Source organism: Mixophyes fleayi, chromosome 3, assembly GCF_038048845.1.
Source record: "Mixophyes fleayi isolate aMixFle1 chromosome 3, aMixFle1.hap1, whole genome shotgun sequence".
In the NCBI taxonomy this organism is placed as follows: domain Eukaryota; kingdom Metazoa; phylum Chordata; class Amphibia; order Anura; family Limnodynastidae; genus Mixophyes; species Mixophyes fleayi.
In genome coordinates this window covers 9,515,712-9,537,008 of record NC_134404.1, presented here as the reverse complement: position 1 = coordinate 9,537,008, position 21,297 = coordinate 9,515,712, and the positions used below count along the sequence as shown (strand labels likewise).

The 21,297-nt window shown below is 46.0% G+C and overlaps 1 protein-coding gene across 4 annotated transcripts in view; it reads right to left on the bottom strand.

The window, feature by feature from the left end:
- The window catches only part of ASXL2 (ASXL transcriptional regulator 2), an 82,719-nt gene that overhangs the window by 54,366 nt on the left and 7,056 nt on the right, over positions 1–21,297 (bottom strand). For all 4 annotated transcript variants that reach the window (XR_012689504.1, XR_012689505.1, XM_075201080.1 and 1 more), the window contains exons 2-3: positions 11,810–11,892; positions 6,879–6,987 (exon numbers count right to left, since the gene is read on the bottom strand). Coding sequence is in view for 2 of the 4 variants with exons in the window: in XM_075201080.1 (XP_075057181.1) it covers positions 6,879–6,987; positions 11,810–11,892 (192 nt within the window). In the remaining 2 variants the exon portion in view is untranslated. The remainder of the gene's footprint in view (positions 1–6,878; positions 6,988–11,809; positions 11,893–21,297) is intronic.

The following is a 21,297-nucleotide window of genomic DNA, read 5'->3' as shown; positions in this document are numbered from 1 at the left end:
AAACACCCTATATATGTCTGGGATCTTCTATCCAGGATGCTTGGGACTTGTGGCTTTATATTGTCACTGTATGGGGCGAGAAACCCTATGTATGACTGGGATCTACTATCCAGGACGCTAACGACTTTATATTGTCACTGTATGGGGTGAGACACCCTATGTATGTCTGGGATCTACTATACAAATGCTTGGGACTTTATATTGTCACTGCATGGGGTGAGACACCCTATATATGTCTGGAATCTACTATCCAGGATGCTTGGGACTTGTGGCTTTATATTGTCACTGGATGGGGTGAAACACCCTATATATGTCTGGGATCTACTATCCAGGATGCTTGGGACTTGTGGCTTTATATTGTCACTGGATGGGGCGAGACACCCTCTGTATGTCTGGGATCTACTATCCAGGACGCTTACTTTATATTGTCACGGTATGAGGTGAGACACCCTATATATGTCTGGGATCTACTATACAGATGCTTGGGACTTGTGGCTTTATATTGTCACTGTATGGGGTGAGACACCCTATATATGTCTGGGATCTACTATCCAGGACGCTTACTTTATATTGTCACTGTATGGGGTGAGACACCCTCTGTATGTCTGGGATCTATTATCTAGATGCTTGGGACTTGTGGCTTTATATTGTCACTGTATGGGGCGAGACACCCTATGTATCTCTGGGATCTACTATCCAGGACGCTTACTTTATATTGTCACTGTATGAGGTGAGACACCCTCTGTATGTCTGGGATCTACTATACAGATGCTTGGGACTTGTGGTTTTATATTGTCACTGGATGGGGTGAAACACCCTATATATGTCTGGGATCTTCTATCCAGGATGCTTGGGACTTGTGGCTTTATATTGTCACTGTATGGGGCGAGAAACCCTATGTATGACTGGGATCTACTATCCAGGACGCTAACGACTTTATATTGTCACTGTATGGGGTGAGACACCCTATGTATGTCTGGGATCTACTATACAAATGCTTGGGACTTTATATTGTCACTGCATGGGGTGAGACACCCTATATATGTCTGGAATCTACTATCCAGGATGCTTGGGACTTGTGGCTTTATATTGTCACTGGATGGGGTGAAACACCCTATATATGTCTGGGATCTACTATCCAGGATGCTTGGGACTTGTGGCTTTATATTGTCACTGGATGGGGCGAGACACCCTCTGTATGTCTGGGATCTACTATCCAGGACGCTTACTTTATATTGTCACGGTATGGGGTGAGATACCCTCTGTATGTCTCGGATCTATTATCTGGACTTGGGGCATTATATCCCAGCTATACATTATTCCTCTCCTATAGTACATTTTACTCAGCTACTGACGAGCCTGCAATAACATCCTCAATGTATGGCTGTGTATGGTACAATGTAAAATGAGGTGTAGTATTATCCGGGTGTGTACAGTGTATGGTACAATGTAACGTGAGGTGTAGTATTATCCGGGTGTGTACAGTGTATGGTACAATGTAACGTGAGGTGTAGTATTATCCGGGTGTGTACAGTGTATGGTACAATGTAACGTGAGGTGTAGTATTATCCGGGTGTGTACAGTGTATGGTACAATGTAACGTGAGGTGTAGTATTATCCGGGTGTGTACAGTGTATGGTACAATGTAACGTGAGGTGTAGTATTATCCGGGTGTGTACAGTGTACGGTACAATGTAACGTGAGGTGTAATATAATCTATCACAGTAGGAGACCGTTTGCAGCGACCAATAGCTAAATTTATTAACAGACACATTTTACCACAGACAAATTCATGTATAGAGAATGAATGGAGAGTCTGTCATATCCGGGTCATTGTACAGCTGATGCAATCCGGGACGTGTAAAGCACCAGGAGAGCTTCATGTAAACACAGAGTACACGTGTGTCCAATCTTATATGATGGCACCAGGTGACACTCTCGTACAGACACCGAGGACCAATAAGAAAGAGTCAGACAGAAAGGATTCCACAGACTTTATTAATGTACCACTAATGCAGCCCATTACTCCCTGCTTAATATTATACAACATGAAACACGTTTGTCATTATTGTACTCTACGAGTTGGCATGAAGTGGCAGACGTGGAGCGGGCAGACTGGCAGGACACTCTGAAGACAGAGGGCAGATTACAGAGAAATGGAGACTGTAACCGGTCATAAAATGAAACCAATTTGGGACCCTAGATATAATATTTGGGCACATCTATCATATCATGTCATTTTAGTGGAGCCATAGCCATTGTGTGAGCTTAATGCCATCGCTGTGTGAGCCCCTGGACTGGCATACACACCCGGCTACCAGATGTCCTTAGGGAGGAGTACGGCAGTTCCTTCTGTCTGCAGTTCTATAGGCTGCCCTCAGTAAGGGCCACTTACATAAAGACCAGCAATGGTTTCTATTGTTCCCCATGTACCTCCGTGTCCATCGTGCCCTGCACTTCCATGGGAATATAACCTGAGCCTGGCTCTGTGTATACTCCTAGGGCCTGAGCCATAAGGGGAGCAAAGCAGAAAAAAGGAGAAACTTTGCACCTGGGCACAACTATGTTGCATTGGAGAGGGAGGTAAATGTAAAATGTGGGGGCAGATTAATAATTGGAATGGCATATTCTAGATCAACATTAACCTTCAGTGTAATAATAAAGCTATCCAGTATTTGTTACAAACTGTGCCTGGTGGGAACTGGCACAGCCGACCTCTGCCTCGGGACCACCGTCTTTATCCATTTATGGCGTGCATCACCCATGACAGCGAGGGCACGTCCGCTCATCAATATATGTTTTATTTAACAGGCAAAATATGCCCAGCAATGTGTTTCTCCGGCAAAGTACAAGGTGGAAATTACGACTCCGTTCTCCACCAACTCGGTTCTGGTGCAAAAGTAAAGCATTGCTGCACTGAAAGGACGTTCCCCCTCCGCAAAGCAACAACTCCCCTAACTTGTGCCCTCTCCACCCTTCATGGGATTGTACACGGATATCCTGTTCTTATAGAGGTGAGACGCAGTGGGTATTTACCAGAGCCCGGCCTCGTTGTGCCCAACTCCTTCCATCAGCTCCATAAACCCAGGCACGTAGTGGAAATCTAGACGTGACCGAAAGTCACCAAAAAGCATCTGTGCTACATCTTGGAAAATAACCTTTAATGTCTGGTGTTCCAGTGACCGGATGGCTGCCTTCACGGTGTGTATTGACTAGTATAATAATAGCCTGCATTGAAAGGTGTCTAAGAAATACAAAGTGTCTGGTAAGTGATGTAAATCATCGTGACAGAACTCTGCATGGCCCTATGTGACTGGATCACTTAGAAATAACTTACGGTATAAATTTATGTAAAAGAAATAGCACAGGGTGCTTATTTATATAATTGCAAATGTACTTATTTTTTAGATTGTGTGTATTTTTGTAAAGGAAATATCTTTATTTCTGAGACCAGGGGAAGAAATTTGTTTTTTTTGTTTTAATTGCGCTAGAGGAAATGCATTATTTCAGAGGTATATACCTGATGCAATAAGCCTTTGTTGAGGAAGTCTTTGGGGTATTTTGGTAGGGAAATGACTTGTTTGGGGTTTTGTAATTTTTTCTTTGGGAATGTGTATTCTGCAACTGTCTGAAGATAGGACCCATGTTAACCTCATGTTAATTAGACCTTTTGCTGTTTGACGGTCCAGCACCTGAAGGTTTAATTAGACTTGCTGTTAGATTTCCTCTGTATCTCAAACAAAATACAGGAAATCACAGCAAGTTTTAGGATATCACAGATGAGTGTAAATATTGTTAGCTTTGCATTGCATGTAAATCCATGTTTGGGTAAACAAATTGCATCCGGATTCTAAAAATAGCTCATAACTCAGGGGTCTGGCTTACCCTGTGAGGCTGTGTCCATAACTGTAGAAAAAGCACTCTTGTATTGGAAATTGTTCTTCTTGTTTCATCTGACCTGCTCGCTGGTACCTTTAACCAGGTGAGCAAATAAACATCACTTGCTTCAAAGACCTGCTTGGAAACTTCTGTATCCTGTGACCTACAGATTAGACCCATCTCTAAGCCGTTCCCATCTGTTCTGAGATTTGGACCCAGCTTTCCGGTACCACTGCTCTGTCCGCTACCCGGCAGCTCTGGCCAGTGCGATAGGTCAGGGGGGATCCATCCACAGCAACCCTGATCCATAGGAAGAGGTCAGGAGTGCCAGCCCAGGTACACCAGCAAGGGGGTACACCAGCAGTGACAGTTACCCAGAAGGAACCTAGTACTGGATGCCGGTAAGGAGTCCAGTGGTGGCAGCATTTGTAAGCCCCTCCTACTGCGGTGCATTTGGGATAACAAAAGGTAATGGTGGCAAAGTGAGCCCAGCCGGTTCCCAGCAACAACAGACAGGGTGGCGTAGGCGATCCATCCTGTCACACCCTCCCATCTCTGAGGACACCTCCACAAACTACAAATACATCTAGGTGTATGAAGAGGAGTCCACCCTCCTACCACTAAATGACACGAATACATCTTTCTCCTGACACACGGCAGGCATCGGAAAGCATTGAGTACAGGACTCATTTCTGTGCATGAACCTTTTATTACATTATCCTTCTCTACAAAGTACAACGTGAAGGTTCAGGCCTTTACAAGGACGGGATGAGATCTGCACCAGCTCTGAACTAAACATTGTTGTGCACCCCTCTGCTAAGCAAGGAACAACCCTGACAGTCCCCCCCTTTATCCCTGTTCAATCCTCGCCCCACAAAAGGGAACCTCATTTTTGGTTACCCCTCTTAGCTGGGGACAACCGCACCATGAAACGCCCTCGCTCTGCCCAAATCCTGCTCTCGGCCTGTGCAGACTCCTGCCCCTCCGCACATGCTGGATGACATCTGAGAACAGGGTTTTGCATTGGGTAACTGACCGCCCCGTGCAGCTAGGAATGAGCCGGAAGGTGGATGTCATTGTGTGCCGGGGATGGACACACTTCAGCTTTAATAGTCTCATAAAGAATTCATCATATTATATGCAGAGAATCTTTTTCAAATAATATTGTTCTTCAGACTCTAATGTAAATAGAGCAGAGTATGAGGGAAGTGGAATACGTGGATTTTCTGCACACTAAGGGCCCAATTCATGCTCAGACCTAAGTCCATTTTCTTAACGGACAGTGCGTGAAAGAGTTCTGCGATTGCTCAGAAACGGGCATTACAGCAATGAACCAAGTGCATGGAATTCATGTCTGAGCACCAAGGACACTTACAGCTGCCTACAACTGGAAGGGCAGGACAGGGGTTGGGCGGACTAAGGTAGCCCCAGTACAGAAAGACTGTGCCAAGGACATTCAACACAGAAGCAACTAATTCAACTCCGAGGTTTCTCATAAGCTCAGTTTCACGCATATCATTTGCACCATTTACAGGGCGGGTGTTAGTGCATCTGATAGTGATGACTACAAGTATCACTGTGTAGCACAAAACGTGTATGCAAGTATTGTATGTACAATACACATTGAAATCAGTAATATGTGTAAATATTTTAAAAAATCCATTAAATATATATTTGAAAATAAGTATTTATATAAAATGATTATACTGATAACAGCTGTTATTTTATTTCATAATGAAAATGTTTTTTATGCATTCTGATTTTTTCACCTTATATTCTACATACGTGTGTGTATCCTGCAGTCTGTTCTGTGTCTACGTATGGAAGGTACGGTTTAGACAGAACGTACTTACACCCAGATACAAATCGAAATGTATCTTGAGATCCGCTTGGATTTGAATATGGTGAGAACCATGGAAAAGATCTGCACTCTTTATAAATACACAACATAGAAGCAAATTGCGTTTGGACATGAATCAAGCCCAATATATATTGGTATCCAGGAGCAGATCTATGTGGGGATAGGGCACACAATGTGAGTGTACGGCAATGCAGAGAGGATCGAGGGACAATCGCAGATCCCGGTGGTGTAACTAGAATCAGGCCCAATATATATTGGTATCCAGGAGCGGATCTATGTGGGGATAGGGCACACAGTGTGAGTGTACGGCAATGCAGAGTGGATCGAGGGACAATCGCAGATCCCGGTGGTGTAACTAGAATCAGGCCCAATATATATTGGTATCCAGGAGCAGATCTATGTGGGGATAGGGCACACAGTGTGAGTGTACGGCAATGCAGAGAGGATCGAGGGACAATCGCAGATCCCGGTGGTGTAACTAGAATCAGGCCCAATATATATTGGTATCCAGAAGCGGATCTATGTGGGGATAGGGCACACAGTGTGAGTGTACGGCAATGCAGAGAGGATCGAGGGACAATCGCAGATCCCAGTGGTGTAACTAGAATTAGGCCCAATATATATTGGTATCCAGAAGCGGATCTATGTGGGGATAGGGCACACAGTGTGAGTGTACGGCAATGCAGAGAGGATCGAGGGACAATCGCAGATCCCGGTGGTGTAACTAGAATCAGGCCCAATATATATTGGTATCCAGGAGCGGATCTATGTGGGGATAGGGCACACAGTGTGAGTGTACGGCAATGCAGAGGGGCGAGGGACAATCGCAGATCCCGGTGGTGTAACTAGAATCAGGCCCAATATATATTAGTATCCAGGAGCGGATCTATGTGGGGATAGGGCACACAGTGTGAGTGTAACGCAATGCAGAGAGGATCGAGGGACAATCGCAGATCCCGGTGGTGTAACTAGAATCAGGCCCAATATATATTGGTATCCAAGAGCAGATCTATGTGGGGATAGGGCACACAGTGTGAGTGTAACGCAATGCAGAGGGGCGAGGGACAATCGCAGATCCCGGTGGTGTAACTAGAATCAGGTCCTAGGGCATCATCTCTATGTGTAATAACCATCTTACCTTCAGTGTGTAGACCCCCATCCTGCCCGGGACCTTGTAGAACATGCCCTCCTCCCCTCGGGAGTTGGTGTGGAGCATGGCGTTCAAGCAGGCCAGGGGGGAGGTTCCGCTGGAAAACAAACACAACCACCATTATAATACAGTGACAAAGAGGAGATCACCAACATTTATGTACAGATTACCAGCATACTGCAACTGGGAGCAAATGCAGGATTAACAGACAGAGGTAAGACAGCCCTGACCTACAGGAAAATACATTACATGGTCAAAAGTATGTGAACGCCTGAACATCACATTCACATGTGCTTGTAGGACATCTGTGTGGCGTTGGTTCCCTCTTTGCTGCTATAATAGCCCCCACTCTTGTGGGAAGGCTTTCACTAGATTTTGGAGCTGCGGGATCCTCATCCACTGAGCCACGTAATAATTAGTGAGGTCGGGCACGGATGTTGGGTGACCAGGTGACCAGGACTGGTTCATCCCAAAGGTGTTCGATGGTGTTGAGGTCGGGGCTCTGAGGAGTCAAGTTCTTCTACACCATACTTGGGAGACCTTTTTATGATGGTTCTCTCTTCGTGACCAGGGCATTGTAATGCTGGGACAGGAAAGGACGTTGCCCAAATCGTTGGCACAAAGTTGGAAGCACACAATTCTGTAGAATATCATTGTATGTTGTAGCATTAAGATTTCCCTGGGACTAAAGGGCCCAGGTCAAACTATGAGAAACAGCCCCGGATCATTATTCCTCCTCCACCAAACCTTACAGCTGGCAGTACACCCGCAGGTAGAAAGCTTTTGCTTGGTATCTGCCAAACCCAGATTCATCCGTCAGACTGCCAGATGGTGACACATGATTCGTCACTCCAAATAATGCATTTCCACTGCTCCAAAGTCCAATGGCGGAATGCGTTATACATCTGGCATTGCCCATGGTGATCGGAGGGTTGTGTGCAGCTACTCAGCCATGGAAACCCAATCCATGAAGCTACCAACAAAACAGTTTTTGTGCTTACGTTGCTTCCAGAGCCTGTTTTGGAGCTCTGTGTTAAGTGTTGTGACTAAGGACAGACTATATTTACCGGCTTCAGCACTCAGTAACCCAACGCTTCGTGGCTGAGCGGTTGTTGCTCCTAGATGCTTCCACGTCACAATAACAGCATATACAGATGACCAGGGCAGCTCTAGCAGGACAGAGATTTGATGAACTGATGTGTTGTAAAGGTGGCATCTACCGCTGAAAGTCACTGAGCTCTTCAGTACGGCCCGTTCTACCCCTTATGTCTGACTATGGAGGTCACATGGCTGATGCTGGATGTTATGCACACTAATTAGGAGAGGTGTCCACATACTTTTGCCCATGACTTGTTGGGAGTTTGATACATGAGTAGAGTGCCACATATTGCATATTGGACCAGCCAGACTGCAATGGTAAAAGTGCTTAGTGGGCTGTATGATCCAGTCACACAATAATGTTGGTTTAGGGGTCAGTAGGTTTTTCGAATATGGAAGGAGATTAAATGTAAGTTTGAGAGAACCGAGTAGAGGGTGGTAATCTGGTAGACTAGCAGGGCGGTTCAGAGAATGGTTCAGGATTTTGGAAAGCTTGCTTGAAGGGGTGAATTTTCGGGGTGGTCATAAAGGCTTGGAGCATAGAGGAGTCTAGTTGTACAAGGAGGGAATTACAGAGTGGATGCGGCCCACAAAGATGTAGATCTTGGGCAAAGTGGCAAGTTTGATTTGGGAGAAATTTTTAGACAATGGAGAGATGTAGGTTGGTTAATGGTTTTGTGTGTTAGTAGAAATATGTTCTATTGGATTCTGTAAAATATAAGTAGGGATACAGGGGAGCCGCGGTAAAAGATTGGCATGGGGAAAATTCAAAATAAATTGTAGGGATGATGGTCTGTTTAGGGGAAGACCAGACTGCAATAGTCAGAGTGGGAGATAGTAAGTGCATGTATTCGCTTTTGCAGTGTCTTCCTCTGGAGAGGTTTATAAGATGTATGTAACAGGATTTGGAAAGTGATCAAATTACTGCCCACCAAAGTCAGTGCAGTGTTTGGTGTGTTGGTAACAAAGTCTGACTCTGCTCTTCATTGGGAAGAGGAGAGTGTAGGCAAGTCTCTACAGAAGAGAGTGGGCCAGTATGATGTTATTTCTGAGTAGGAGTAATTACAGCATGCTAGAGTAATGATGGAAAGATACCAGTGAGGAGAGAGGTTAGTTAAGGCTGGGGGCCCACATGAGACAGGGAGCAACTGATGTATGAGGGGATAGGGTCAGATGGACAGGTTGGAGAGTGGGAGGAGAAGGAGAGAGCAGAGACTTCATCTTTATTTTTGGGAACTAATGAAGAGGAGGTGGCAGGGGGGTGCAGGGATAGACCTGGTTGTTACTCAGAGAAGAACATTTCACATAAGATCTTAATAACCTTGTTCTCCAAGTGGGAATGGACGGTGGTCGGAGGGGCTAGTGTAGGACATTTGTTAAGGGGGGGCTTACAGCTCAGTAATAAATAGACATTATACATCCAAAATAACAGCATTTGCTCAGCGAGGAGGACCAAAAAACCAGGTAAATTATGCCCTCAGGACAGAGTTGATGAAGGATTGTTCATGTAACGTCGTCACTCCCCTTTAACTAGGGATGTGGAAGCGAGCGTCACACAGTCTGTGTGTTGTAGTTTAGTGGGATCACAGAAACCTGCGCGGTTTGGGCGCCCGGCTCGGGGACACAGGCAGTAGAGGTACCTGCTGGGTGATTTACACCATGCTAATAGTCACCACATGCAAGTTAACATGTATGCAAATTAGTATAACGGTATATAATATTTATATTGCATTTTTAAAACTTCATGTACCAAAAAGTAACCAGCATTGTTTTAGTTAATATCACGCAATTTTGTCAGGACACCGTTATCCCGGATAAAGGTCACCAAATCATGGCACTGCTACCTGGCACACCTTGTAAGTGAGGTGCCCACCTGTCTAATTATGTCAGACTCCTTATAGGAGGGCGCTGTGTAATGAGCAGTGCCGGAGGTTGTAATCTCTCCCAGTGTTTCTGCGTTTATAGAATACAGAAGTATTATTTCCCTTGGTGGCTTTAAGCACCGAGTATTCATACCACCGAGTTGTGGCCCTACGGAGGGCCTGTCGCCCGGGATCACCCCACTTTACCGGGTGTATACCTCCCTTTAAAAGTTACATACATAACAATATAAAAACTATGTCAAAACAAGAATATAATCTGCACTGTACTAAATGGTGAAACATGTAATATTATTATTATTAATTTTTATTTATAAGGCGCCACAAGGCGTCCGCAGCGCCGTACAGAGACAAACAAATTACAATACAATGGGAGACAGCACAGTACAGTAAACAGTAAGCACAGCAACTCAATAAGCTCAATGCACAGCTAGAGAGGGCGGGGAAGGGGGAGGGAGGATCCGCAAACGACGGGGCCCAAGGAGGAGGGCGTGGAAGACAGGGAGACCCCCAGGGGGGAGGAGGGAGCGAGAGTGGACGTGGGGGGGGGGGGGGGGGACCCTTGAGGACGAGGGCTAAGTAGCTGGAGAGCAGAGTTAGAAGTGGTGGAAACAGGAGGAGAGATGGCCCTGCTCAGAGGAGCATACAATCTAAGGGAGATAAACAACCTTTGATGTAAAACAATAATTTTTTGTAGGAAAACCGGTTGTGATTGAGCACCGGGCATCTCCGCCAGCTCCCAGGCCCTGGTGTACCCAGTCAGCAGAACAAAGACACCTGCATGGGTGATTACTGAAGGCTCATGTTATAGATAACGGACATGGATATGTGCCTGCATCACGTGATATTTATATAGAATGGTTACATCTATGTTCTGTTTCAGGATGGCTGTTCTGGAAATATTGGGGCTGAAGAGTAACATTCCAGGTTACATATATTAGGGCAGGGGTGGCCACCCCGCGGCTCTCGAGCTGTCGGCACTCGGAGCACTGCTGACAGGTACAGAGAATCACCCGGCCGGCCAGGAACCTCAGAGCGTCTGACAGCAGCCTGCGGCATGTGGCCTTATCTGCATAACACAGGGTGGTTACGTTATCACTGGTATCCAATCAGGGAAGGAGAAGGATGTGTCCTCTGCGCGGGGTGCAGAGTCTGTGTGACAGGTAAGGGGCAAGGGAAATGTGGCTGATGGCATTTGGGGATATCTGTTTGAACGTGTGGAGATTTGATTGGCATGTATGGGGCATGTGGGTAGATCTCATGGCATGTAGAGAGGCTGATGTGTACGTGGGCACGTGATGAGGTGTGCGGGGCATGTTGGCTATTTATGACTTTTTTTTTATATCCGCTTCAACAGTTCCCTCCACGGTGACTGTGGATACAGAAGCAGCGGGGGCTACTGTGCAGAGACTATAAGTACCCTTTGAACCCTCCTCCGCTGGACACAGCACCAAGGTAAACGCGGAGTTGATTATTCTGAACATTTTGGCAATGTTGGATATCTTCTTTTGCACTTAGCAACATATTAGTAAATTCTGTTTTATTTTCAATGTATGTGTGTGCGTTATGTATGCGCATGTTTATACTGTGTATAGGTATTGCACACGTATATAAAAAGGTACAGCTGGCTCTTTGCCGTATCTATGGATATTTGTTGGCTCTTAGGCTCTGGCTGGTTGGCCTCCCCTGTATTAGGGCAAATATCAAGTAAGGATACATTCAAGAAAAATGGTGCAGAAGAAAACTGTTGTGTTGTCCATAACAACCAATCCTAGATTAGCTATTATTTTTTAACCTGCACCATGAGTATGAGAGCTAGAATGTGATTGCCTGGAGAAGGTGTGTTGTTGCCCAGTTACTTGGACGGACAGACACACACACACACACAGATAGTGTTGCACACTCACACACACACACACAGATAGTGTCGCGCACACTCACCTGATCTCTTTCAGCCCTTCCCGCTGGATCACCTGCAGGATCTCCTTATGGCTCATGGGTGTGTTGTGGTACTTCTCCAGCACCTGGGGGGAGGACAGAACACCTCAATACTGGTCACATGTACAAGCACTCAGCAAACTGTAGGATGTGTGTCAGTGTATGGCTGTGGGGCCACGTACAGTAGTAGAAACCATCTAGGACCATGTAACCACGTGATTCAGCTCCACGTAGGATGAGACTAATGGACTGTCTTATATCCGTACAACCTCACCCTGATGGCACTGAGCTCAGCAACTCACATACTCAGTCCATGACGTGGGACAGACAGAGAAATATGGCAGCAATTACTGAGGAAACAAACAGTTCTTTTCTCACAGAAACCAACCCATGCCACACCCCCGCTGATGGGCTTCCACCAGGTGGTAGTATATGTAAGAAGAAGTGAGCGGGGTCCAGAGACCACACAACAGGTCTCTGACAGGGGGCGACACCAATGCTGCGCTCACCATGACGGACAGTAGAGGACACCCTCAGATTGTACAGGTAAATGCTGAGCGGACTACTGTGGAGTTATCATGTGTGAGGGGTCTGTGCATCGGCTCATATACAGAATCAATGTGGCACCATATTGGACCGGCACCCCTCTTATCCACAGCAGAGCAGCATTACACCCCCGAGCCGGGGCTGGGAACAAACTTTACTTCATATGAACATATAGCAAGAGTGCAACACAAACGCTGGATTTTACAGCTACGTGCATGGAGTTAGATTCATACAGTGTACACACGTGTAATGGGAGCAGATCGGGGGGAATAGACACGGAGATAAAAACAAACATGTTCATTTTGCAGGATGGGGTTATTAATCAGCTGCTGGGGTGTACAACGCGAGTTTAGGGAGCAGTTACACACATTAGAGCCTTTTATTCTATGGACTGAAACTCAACCTCGTCTCTACATGTTACTAGACGCATTTCACACCTGTCAGTGTCTCTGCTGCAGAAACGCGCGTTTCCTGGTGTTATCAATGTAACAAAAAGCTTCAAACACATAAAAGTCCTGAAGTCCCTTCACTCTCATGACCTACTTTAGACATGAATGAGGGTAGGTCAAGCAGTACGTCAGAAGAAAAATGGAAACGTTGACTGAAGGTATATGTCCTAAAGAGGAAGCTGGGTGATGGTTTTACTGTGTGTGGGATCTACAGAATAAGGAAGCGTAAGTGGAGCCTCCTTTGTGGGGGTGTTAGTCTGGGAAGAGGACATGCACCTGGTGAGATTGTAACGCGCTACAGAACATGCTGGCTGTGACTGGCTCACGTATAAATAACATCTGGTATAAATTTATTTAAAGGAGAAGCGCAGGGCGCTTATTTATATAATTGCACATGCACTTATTTTTGATATTGTGTATATTATGGTAAGGGAAATCTTTAATTTCTAAGACCAGGGGAGAAAACTAGTTTTTTCTGTTTTAACCTTACTAGAGGAAACGTCTTATTTCTGATGTATATATCTGATACAATAAGCCTTTGTTTAGAAAGCCTTTTGTATATCTTGGTGTAAGGAATTGTCTTGTTTGGGGTTGGCAACTTTTCTTAGGGGGAATTATTTTCTTAGGAAGAAATGTGTATTCTGCAACTGTTGTAAGAAAGGACTCATGTTAATTAGACCGTTTGATGTGTGACGGTCATAGGAAGATGCAATTAGACTTTAAGATGAAATTAAGATGCATGATATCACAGCAAGGTTTTAAGATATCACAGATAAGCGTAAATATTGTTAGCTTTGCAATGCATGTAAATCCATGTTTGTGTAAACACATTGCATCCTGATTCTAAAAACAGCCTGTGTCCAAATCTGTATAAAAAGCACTGTACACTGAAATGTATCATTCTGATGTTCCATCTGACACCTTTAATCAGTGGAACTGTCCTTGTCAGGACACTTGTGCAATAAACATCACTCTGCTTCAAGACCCTGCTTGACAACTTCTTCAATATTGCTGTAATCCTGTGACCTACAGATTAGACACTAAATCTAATCCGTTCTCCGGCTGTTTCCGAGGTTTGGACCCAGCTCTTCAGTACCACCGCACTGCCGCTACCCAGCAACTCTGGCCAGTGTGATAGGCCAGAGGGGATCCATCCACAGCAACCCTGATCCATAGCAAGAAGTCAGGTGTACCAGCACAGGAGTACACTAGCAGCGAGTTACCCAGAAGGAACGTGGTTCTGGATGCCATAAAAGAGTCCAGTGGTGGCAGCAGGCTCCTCCTACTGCGGCAGTAGGGGCGTATTCGGAATAAAGAAAGGGGGAAGGTGGCAAAGTAAGCCCAGCCGGTTCCCAGCAACAACAGACAGGGTGGCATAGGCGGTCCATCCTGTTACACTAGCGATATAGGTCTCTCTGTACCAGAGGATAAATATAGAACCCGGCCTGTATCATGTCAGACAGGCACAGACATTGCAGAATACACTAATTAATATTATCTGTGTCTCTATGTCACCGGCTGTGTGGCGAGATTGAAATAAGATCCCAAGTGCAGGATAATTGGTTCTTCCTAAATAGAGCAGATCTGCTGGGATGGGTGTACTGGAGAATAACTGATGACAGGAATAGGACGGCAGACCTGGAATTACCTGTCAGTCCTACCTGCCACTAATCTGTGTACTTTACAGATGTGCCCTGTATGAGACAGTGTAAGCTGGCATGTACCCGGGTAGAGTGGACGAGAGAGCTGGCACAGCTGTAATACACAATGTGGAAGCAGATTGTATCAGTGACAGGGTAGGAGAAAGAACAGATTTCCATGATGATGCCCTATATGCCATAAACTTTCCTTGCAACTACCAGAGAAGGACATCTGCTTGTGTGACACAGCCTAGAGAAACTCATTCATGCCAATAGGTCGGCATATTTACAACAGCGATGCACCAGGAACCTCTCCATAGAGGTCAGTGGCCTCTATGTAAGCTCCATATCTCCTCCCCAAGCACAGAGACAGAAATGATGAACACTCGGTGCACAGGCCATAATCCGCAATAAACTCCGTGTTACATCTATTAATAACAACTGGAACATTGTGCAACAGAGACCTGGCTGTAGTTGTGCGGCCTCTCTGTAAGGATTACACAACATAGCGTCACACGGAGGTGACGGCAGGCTTCCTGCAAAAGTCCAACAGGAGCCCGACTTAGGGGCATACTTAATTAGCTTTCCTGTCCGCGATTATCGGGACCCGTTCAGCGGCAGTAATTGCGGACGGGAAAGCTAATTAAATATGCCCCTTAACGTATTAATGCTGATGATCCGATTGGCTACAGGTTGCTCTATCCCTGTTGTGGCTGGATAACTTACTTTATAAACATTTAAATTAATAGCGCAGTGCACCAATTTATATCATTGCAAATGTACTGATTTTGATACTGTGTTATATTAGTGTACTGGGAATGTACTGTAGCCATAGTGGAGGAAATGTGATTGTGTAAGAAAGGAGGAAAGGACATCCTAAATTAGGTTAATTAATTCTTTTCATCTCAGAAGTGACAAATACCTGCTTTGGCCTGAAGGCCCGGCAGGGGGTCGTTACCTGTGTATATGTCTAGTTAGAGAGACAGGAAGCCTCCTAACAATATAGACAGCACATTTGAGGAAATCAAATTGGTGTGAAAGTTAAACTGTGTTAGATACAAGATTAAATTATATCCTGATGTTACATTATTGAATGTGATTTATCAGCCTTTGCGGAGCCATCTAGGATCAGCGGTGTTACCCCTTACTAACAGTTGAGTCAGAAACTGTATAAAAAGAGCTCTGTTTGACCATGAATTATTATACCATCTGTACTTCTGGAGATTCCCAGTACCTTAAACTAGTGGATGTAACTGTCCTTTTCAGGACTTCCTGAGCTAATAAACATCAACTGCTTAAGGAACCCGCTTTGACGCCTACTTACCTGCTGTAATTCCTGTAACCTATAGATTAGACCAATCTAATACGTTATCCGGCTGTTCTGAGGTTTGGACCGAGCATCCAGAACTAACGCTCTGTCCGCTACCTCAGGCCAGTATGACAGGCCAGGGGGGAACCATCCACAGCAAGGAACTGGTTGGGTGTACCAGCTCAGCTGCTCAGCAAAGGGCGTACTCTAGCAGCGAGAGTTACCCAGAAGGACGAGGTTCTAGGTGCTGGTGAAGAAGCCTAGTGGTGGCAGCAGGCTCCTCCTACTGCGACAGGAGGGGCACATTTGGTATAAAGAAAAGTTGACAGTGGCAAGGCAAGCCCAGCTGGTCCCCAACCCAACAGACAGAGTGGCATTGGAGGGCCATCTTGTCACACCCACCTACTTCATTACTGAGGAATGAGCAGGACATGAAGAAAGACTACAATATGGTACTCAGACCATAGCTCAAAAACCTACAGCGCCGAAGAGCCAGTGACAAACCAAGTGTGACAGGGGTAAGGGGTAGAGAAGACGCTGCTAGTATAGAGCATTGTGCGTCACCTCCGTTGAGTGCAGCGCATGTGGTACCCACATTATTATTAGGTACATTCTGTATGAGAACGTCCCGTTATTACAGATGTAGTGTTGGGTGGAGACCGCACTCCGAAGACACAAACCTCTAATAATATCATTATGGAGATAATTTAAGTGAATAAAAAACTAACTAACTGCATAAGTTGGTTGTTCCAACACCGCCATTAACTACTGGAATTTATAGATACAGTTCTGAATATACAGCTAGTTTAATATCCACGGTAATGCGATATCCTAAATAAACTTGTTTTTCACACCTGTGGTTCTCAGCTAGAAGAGCCTATAATAATTATACAGTGTAAGCTGACTCCTGACTGCATCACCCTGTAATATGTAGAAACCTGGGAAGCTGAAATCTGGAATAGATGAGGAAGTAAGGACAATATTTCAGTATTAGAAAGTTCCCTGTACAGATATGAGATCTATTGTCCAGAATGCTTTCTGGATAAGGTTACTCAGTACTTGAATCACCATAACATCCCTTCCTATATTTCTGTCCTCATTAAGCAGTTTATCGGAGAGGAAAAGGCGCCTTTCATTGGTCAGGTTTTGGAACTGTCTGCATACCAGGTTTCCCAAACCTCTATCTCAGTGATGAGCAACCGGTGGCCCTCTAAGCTTTTACCTGTGGCCCCCAGCTCCTCTTCGCTTTATCGTCAGGTCAGCCCCAGCTATTACTGAGCGCTACCTGCAGATCCAGGTCTTATGCAACAAGAGCTGGCGCAGCGGATGAAGTTTAGTAGTTACACAACAGAGAACAACATGGATCTTCATCTTATAAGCAGCCAACTCAAAAGAACAAATCTGCATTGCATCATGGGAGTTCCCACAACACAGACCAGGAGGAGGGATGTGAACTCCTTCCTCCGTAGCAAAGACCTGTGTGATTCCGGCTTACTGCAGTACAGAGCGGTACTGCTCAGGAAGGTCCTTGTGTGCTACTTACACATGTGAGCAGACATTCTCCATCCGCAACAAGCGCAGAATCACGCTGTCTGTAAAGCTGGTGGAGAATCCGGTCACCCGGAGCCCATACTGAATAGTCAGATTTGTTAGTTATAGCTTGTAATACTTGCTGATCTTACAATAAAATGTTGGTGTCCCTTTCTTTGATTAAATGTAGATTTATCTTAATACTGGGATGAAGGGTAATGTGCGGCCTATTGGAAGGTTAGAGGGCCACACCCATGGCCCATATTACCCATCATTGCTCTATAACCCCGTCCTCCCAGTGACGTGTCTGCTTCCAGGATCCGCAGGCACAGTGTTAGCAGTGGCCTCAGGAGACGGAGATGACAGCCGGACCCCAGGTCACAGTGACTACAGACACACAGATTGGCAGACATAGCACCCCCAGAAACAGCAGGATGCTCCTGTATGACCAGCATATATCACCCAGATAACAGCAGATCACCCCCCCCCCCACCTTCCTCTGCTTCCCCGGCTCTAATCCATTCCAAATAAAACCATCTAATCCCAGACAACCAATCTGTCCAGTGTCTCCAATATACTAATCTATTACTCATACAGAGGCCACGTGCTTTACAGTCAGGGGTCCCGACACCACTGCCCTCCATCATCACCGCTGACGCTGCGACCATGTACTGAGGACATTCATAGGTAACCTCAGACCCACATCACAACTCTTTCCTTACTTTACTAAGAGACACCATAAAGGTGAACAATCCCAAAACTACTTACTGCCAAATCAAATGTAAAGTATACATCTATATTTATTTATCCTGGAGTCCTGATTACATAGATCAAAAATAGACTTCAAGTAGGAGGAAACAAGCTGGATGCATAAACCTCGTTTCATATACAAGGGAGCGATAGGAACCTCAAATCACTGCTGCTGGTGACCCTGCTTCTTCCACTATATAACTCTCAGTCTGTGGCTTCCTGCTGCCTCCATTCCCCTCCTCACATCATGTCACTGCCCCTGTCACATGCAGCCCTGTCCTCACTGACACATCACTCATTTCCTGATATACTCTGTGCTGCTGGGGACCCTGCTCCTTCCACTATATAACTCTCAGTCTGTGACTTCCTGCTGCCTCCATTCCCCTCCTCACATCATGTCACTGCCCCTGTCACATGCAGCCCTGTCCTCACTAACACATCACTCATCTCCTGATATACTCTGTGCTGCTGGGGACCCTGCTCCTTCCACTATATAACTCTCAGTCTGTGGCTTCCTGCTGCCTCCATTCCCCTCCTCACATCATGTCACTGCCCCTGTCACATGCAGCCCTGTCCTCACTAACACATCACTCATCTCCTGATATACTCTGTGCTGCTGGTGACCCTGCTCCTTCCACTATATAACTCTCAGTCTGTGGCTTCCTGCTGCCTCCATTCCCCTCCTCACATCATGTCACTGCCCCTGTCACATGCAGCCCTGTCCTCACTGACACATCACTCATCTCCTGATATACTCTGTGCTGCTGGGGACCCTGCTCCTTCCACTATATAACTCTCAGTCTGTGGCTTCCTGCTGCCTCCATTCCCCTCCTCACATCATGTCACTGCCCCTGTCACATGCAGCCCTGTCCTCACTGACACATCACTCATTTCCTGATATACTCTGTGCTGCTGGGGACCCTGCTCCTTCCACTATATAACTCTCAGTCTGTGACTTCCTGCTGCCTCCATTCCCCTCCTCACATCATGTCACTGCCCCTGTCACATGCAGCCCTGTCCTCACTAACACATCACTCATCTCCTGATATACTCTGTGCTGCTGGGGACCCTGCTCCTTCCACTATATAACTCTCAGTCTGTGGCTTCCTGCTGCCTCCATTCCCCTCCTCACATCATGTCACTGCCCCTGTCACATGCAGCCCTGTCCTCACTAACACATCACTCATCTCCTGATATACTCTGTGCTGCTGGTGACCCTGCTCCTTCCCCTATATAACTCTCAGTCTGTGGCTTCCTGCTGCCTCCATTCCCCTCCTCACATCATGTCACTGCCCCTGTCACATGCAGCCCTGTCCTCACTGACACATCACTTATCTCCTGATATACTCTGTGCTGCTGGGGACCCTGCTCCTTCCACTATATAACTCTCAGTCTGTGGCTTCCTGCTGCCTCCATTCCCCTCCTCACATCATGTCACTGTCCCTGTCACATACAGCCCTGTCCTCACTAACACATCACTCATCTCCTGATATACTCTGTGCTGCTGGGGACCCTGCTTGTTTCACTATATAACTCTCAGTCTGTGGCTTCCTGCTGCCTCCATTCCCCTCCTCATAACATGTCACTGCCCCTGTCACATGCAGCCCTGTCCTCACTAACACATCACTCATCTCCTGATATACTCTGTGCTGCTGGTGACACTGCTCCTTCCACTATATAACTCTCAGTCTGTGGCTTCCTGCTGCCTCCATTCCCCTCCTCATAACATGTCACTGCCCCTGTCACATGCAGCCCTGTCCTCACTAACACATCACTCATCTCCTGATATACTCTGTGCTGCTGGTGACACTGCTCCTTCCACTATATAACTCTCAGTCTGTGGCTTCCTGCTGCCTCCATTCCCCTCCTCATAACATGTCACTGCCCCTGTCACATGCAGCCCTGTCCTCACTAACACATCACTCATCTCCTGATATACTCTGTGCTGCTGGTGACCCTGCTCCTTCCACTATATAACTCTCAGTCTGTGGCTTCCCGCTGCCTCCATTCCCCTCCTCACATCATGTCACTGCCCCTGTCACATGCAGCCCTGTCCTCACTAACACACCACTCATCTCCTGATATACTCTGTGCTGCTGGGGACCCTGCTCCTTCCACTATATAACTCTCAGTCTGTGGCTTCCTGCTGCCTCCATTCCCCTCCTCACATCATGTCACTGCCCCTGTCACATGCAGCCCTGTCCTCACTCATCTCCTGATATACTCTGTGCTGCTGGGGACCCTGCTCCTTCCACTATACGATGCGCAGTCTGTGGCTTCCTGTTGCCTCCATCCTCTCCTCACATCATGTCACTGCCCCTGTAACATGCAACCCCCACATACACCCAGCCAACCCCCCTCCCCTGGCATACTCCTGGTATATAGAGGATTTCATGGTTGATAATCCTGAACAGGTTGGGCACAACCAATCCTCTTTCGGCTCCTGGGAGACCCTGGCAGTTCCCACCCACCTGTCTGGTTATATCCACACTTAACCGAATTGTACATCTCTAATGGTGTCAGACGCACCCATGAACGTCACTTCTCTTAATAGCAGTGCTCACACCGTCTGTGTTATTTATAATTTGTTATTCTGTGTGTATTAGACTATTGGGGGGGGGGGGGGGTGTAAGTATCCATCTCTAGCTGTTCTTCAATGGCACCCAAAATAATGGGCATTCCAAAAGGTCAGGGTGCCTGTATGCTTCCATTTCTGTGTATTTGTCTAATGTAAATATTGAGTTATATTAAAGGCACACTGTCGTGAACATAGAGAAGTTAGTTATTTATAAGGGTTAAACCATCACATAATTGTGAGGAAAAAGGGATAAATCATAACTGCAGTGTAAATATGTTATAGCAAATTAATACATTGATAAATTGAGCTATTAAAGTGTACAATGGGAAGACAGAAAGATGTTCCAGTGTGAGAAGATAGGAGTGTCACTGTGGAAGCTTCAAAGGGCCCCTCTGTGATGCTGTGAGACATAGCCTTGCCTGGGATGGAGTTTGACACCTGAATAAACTTTTAGGAACCGCTCAGCATGGTGTCTGGATCAGAGCCCATCTGCTAACTTGGTTATACTTCATATAGGCAAATAGAATTCAGTTTTAAAATATGCCAACTAAAATCAATAAAAGTAGTGATCAACCACATATTCCTCCATAGCATGATGAAGAGCAACTCATAAGTCAAATTCAGAATTCTGCCCCACAGAGAAGTTAAGGAAATGAGTATAAGCTCTACGATTACACTGTATCTGGGCG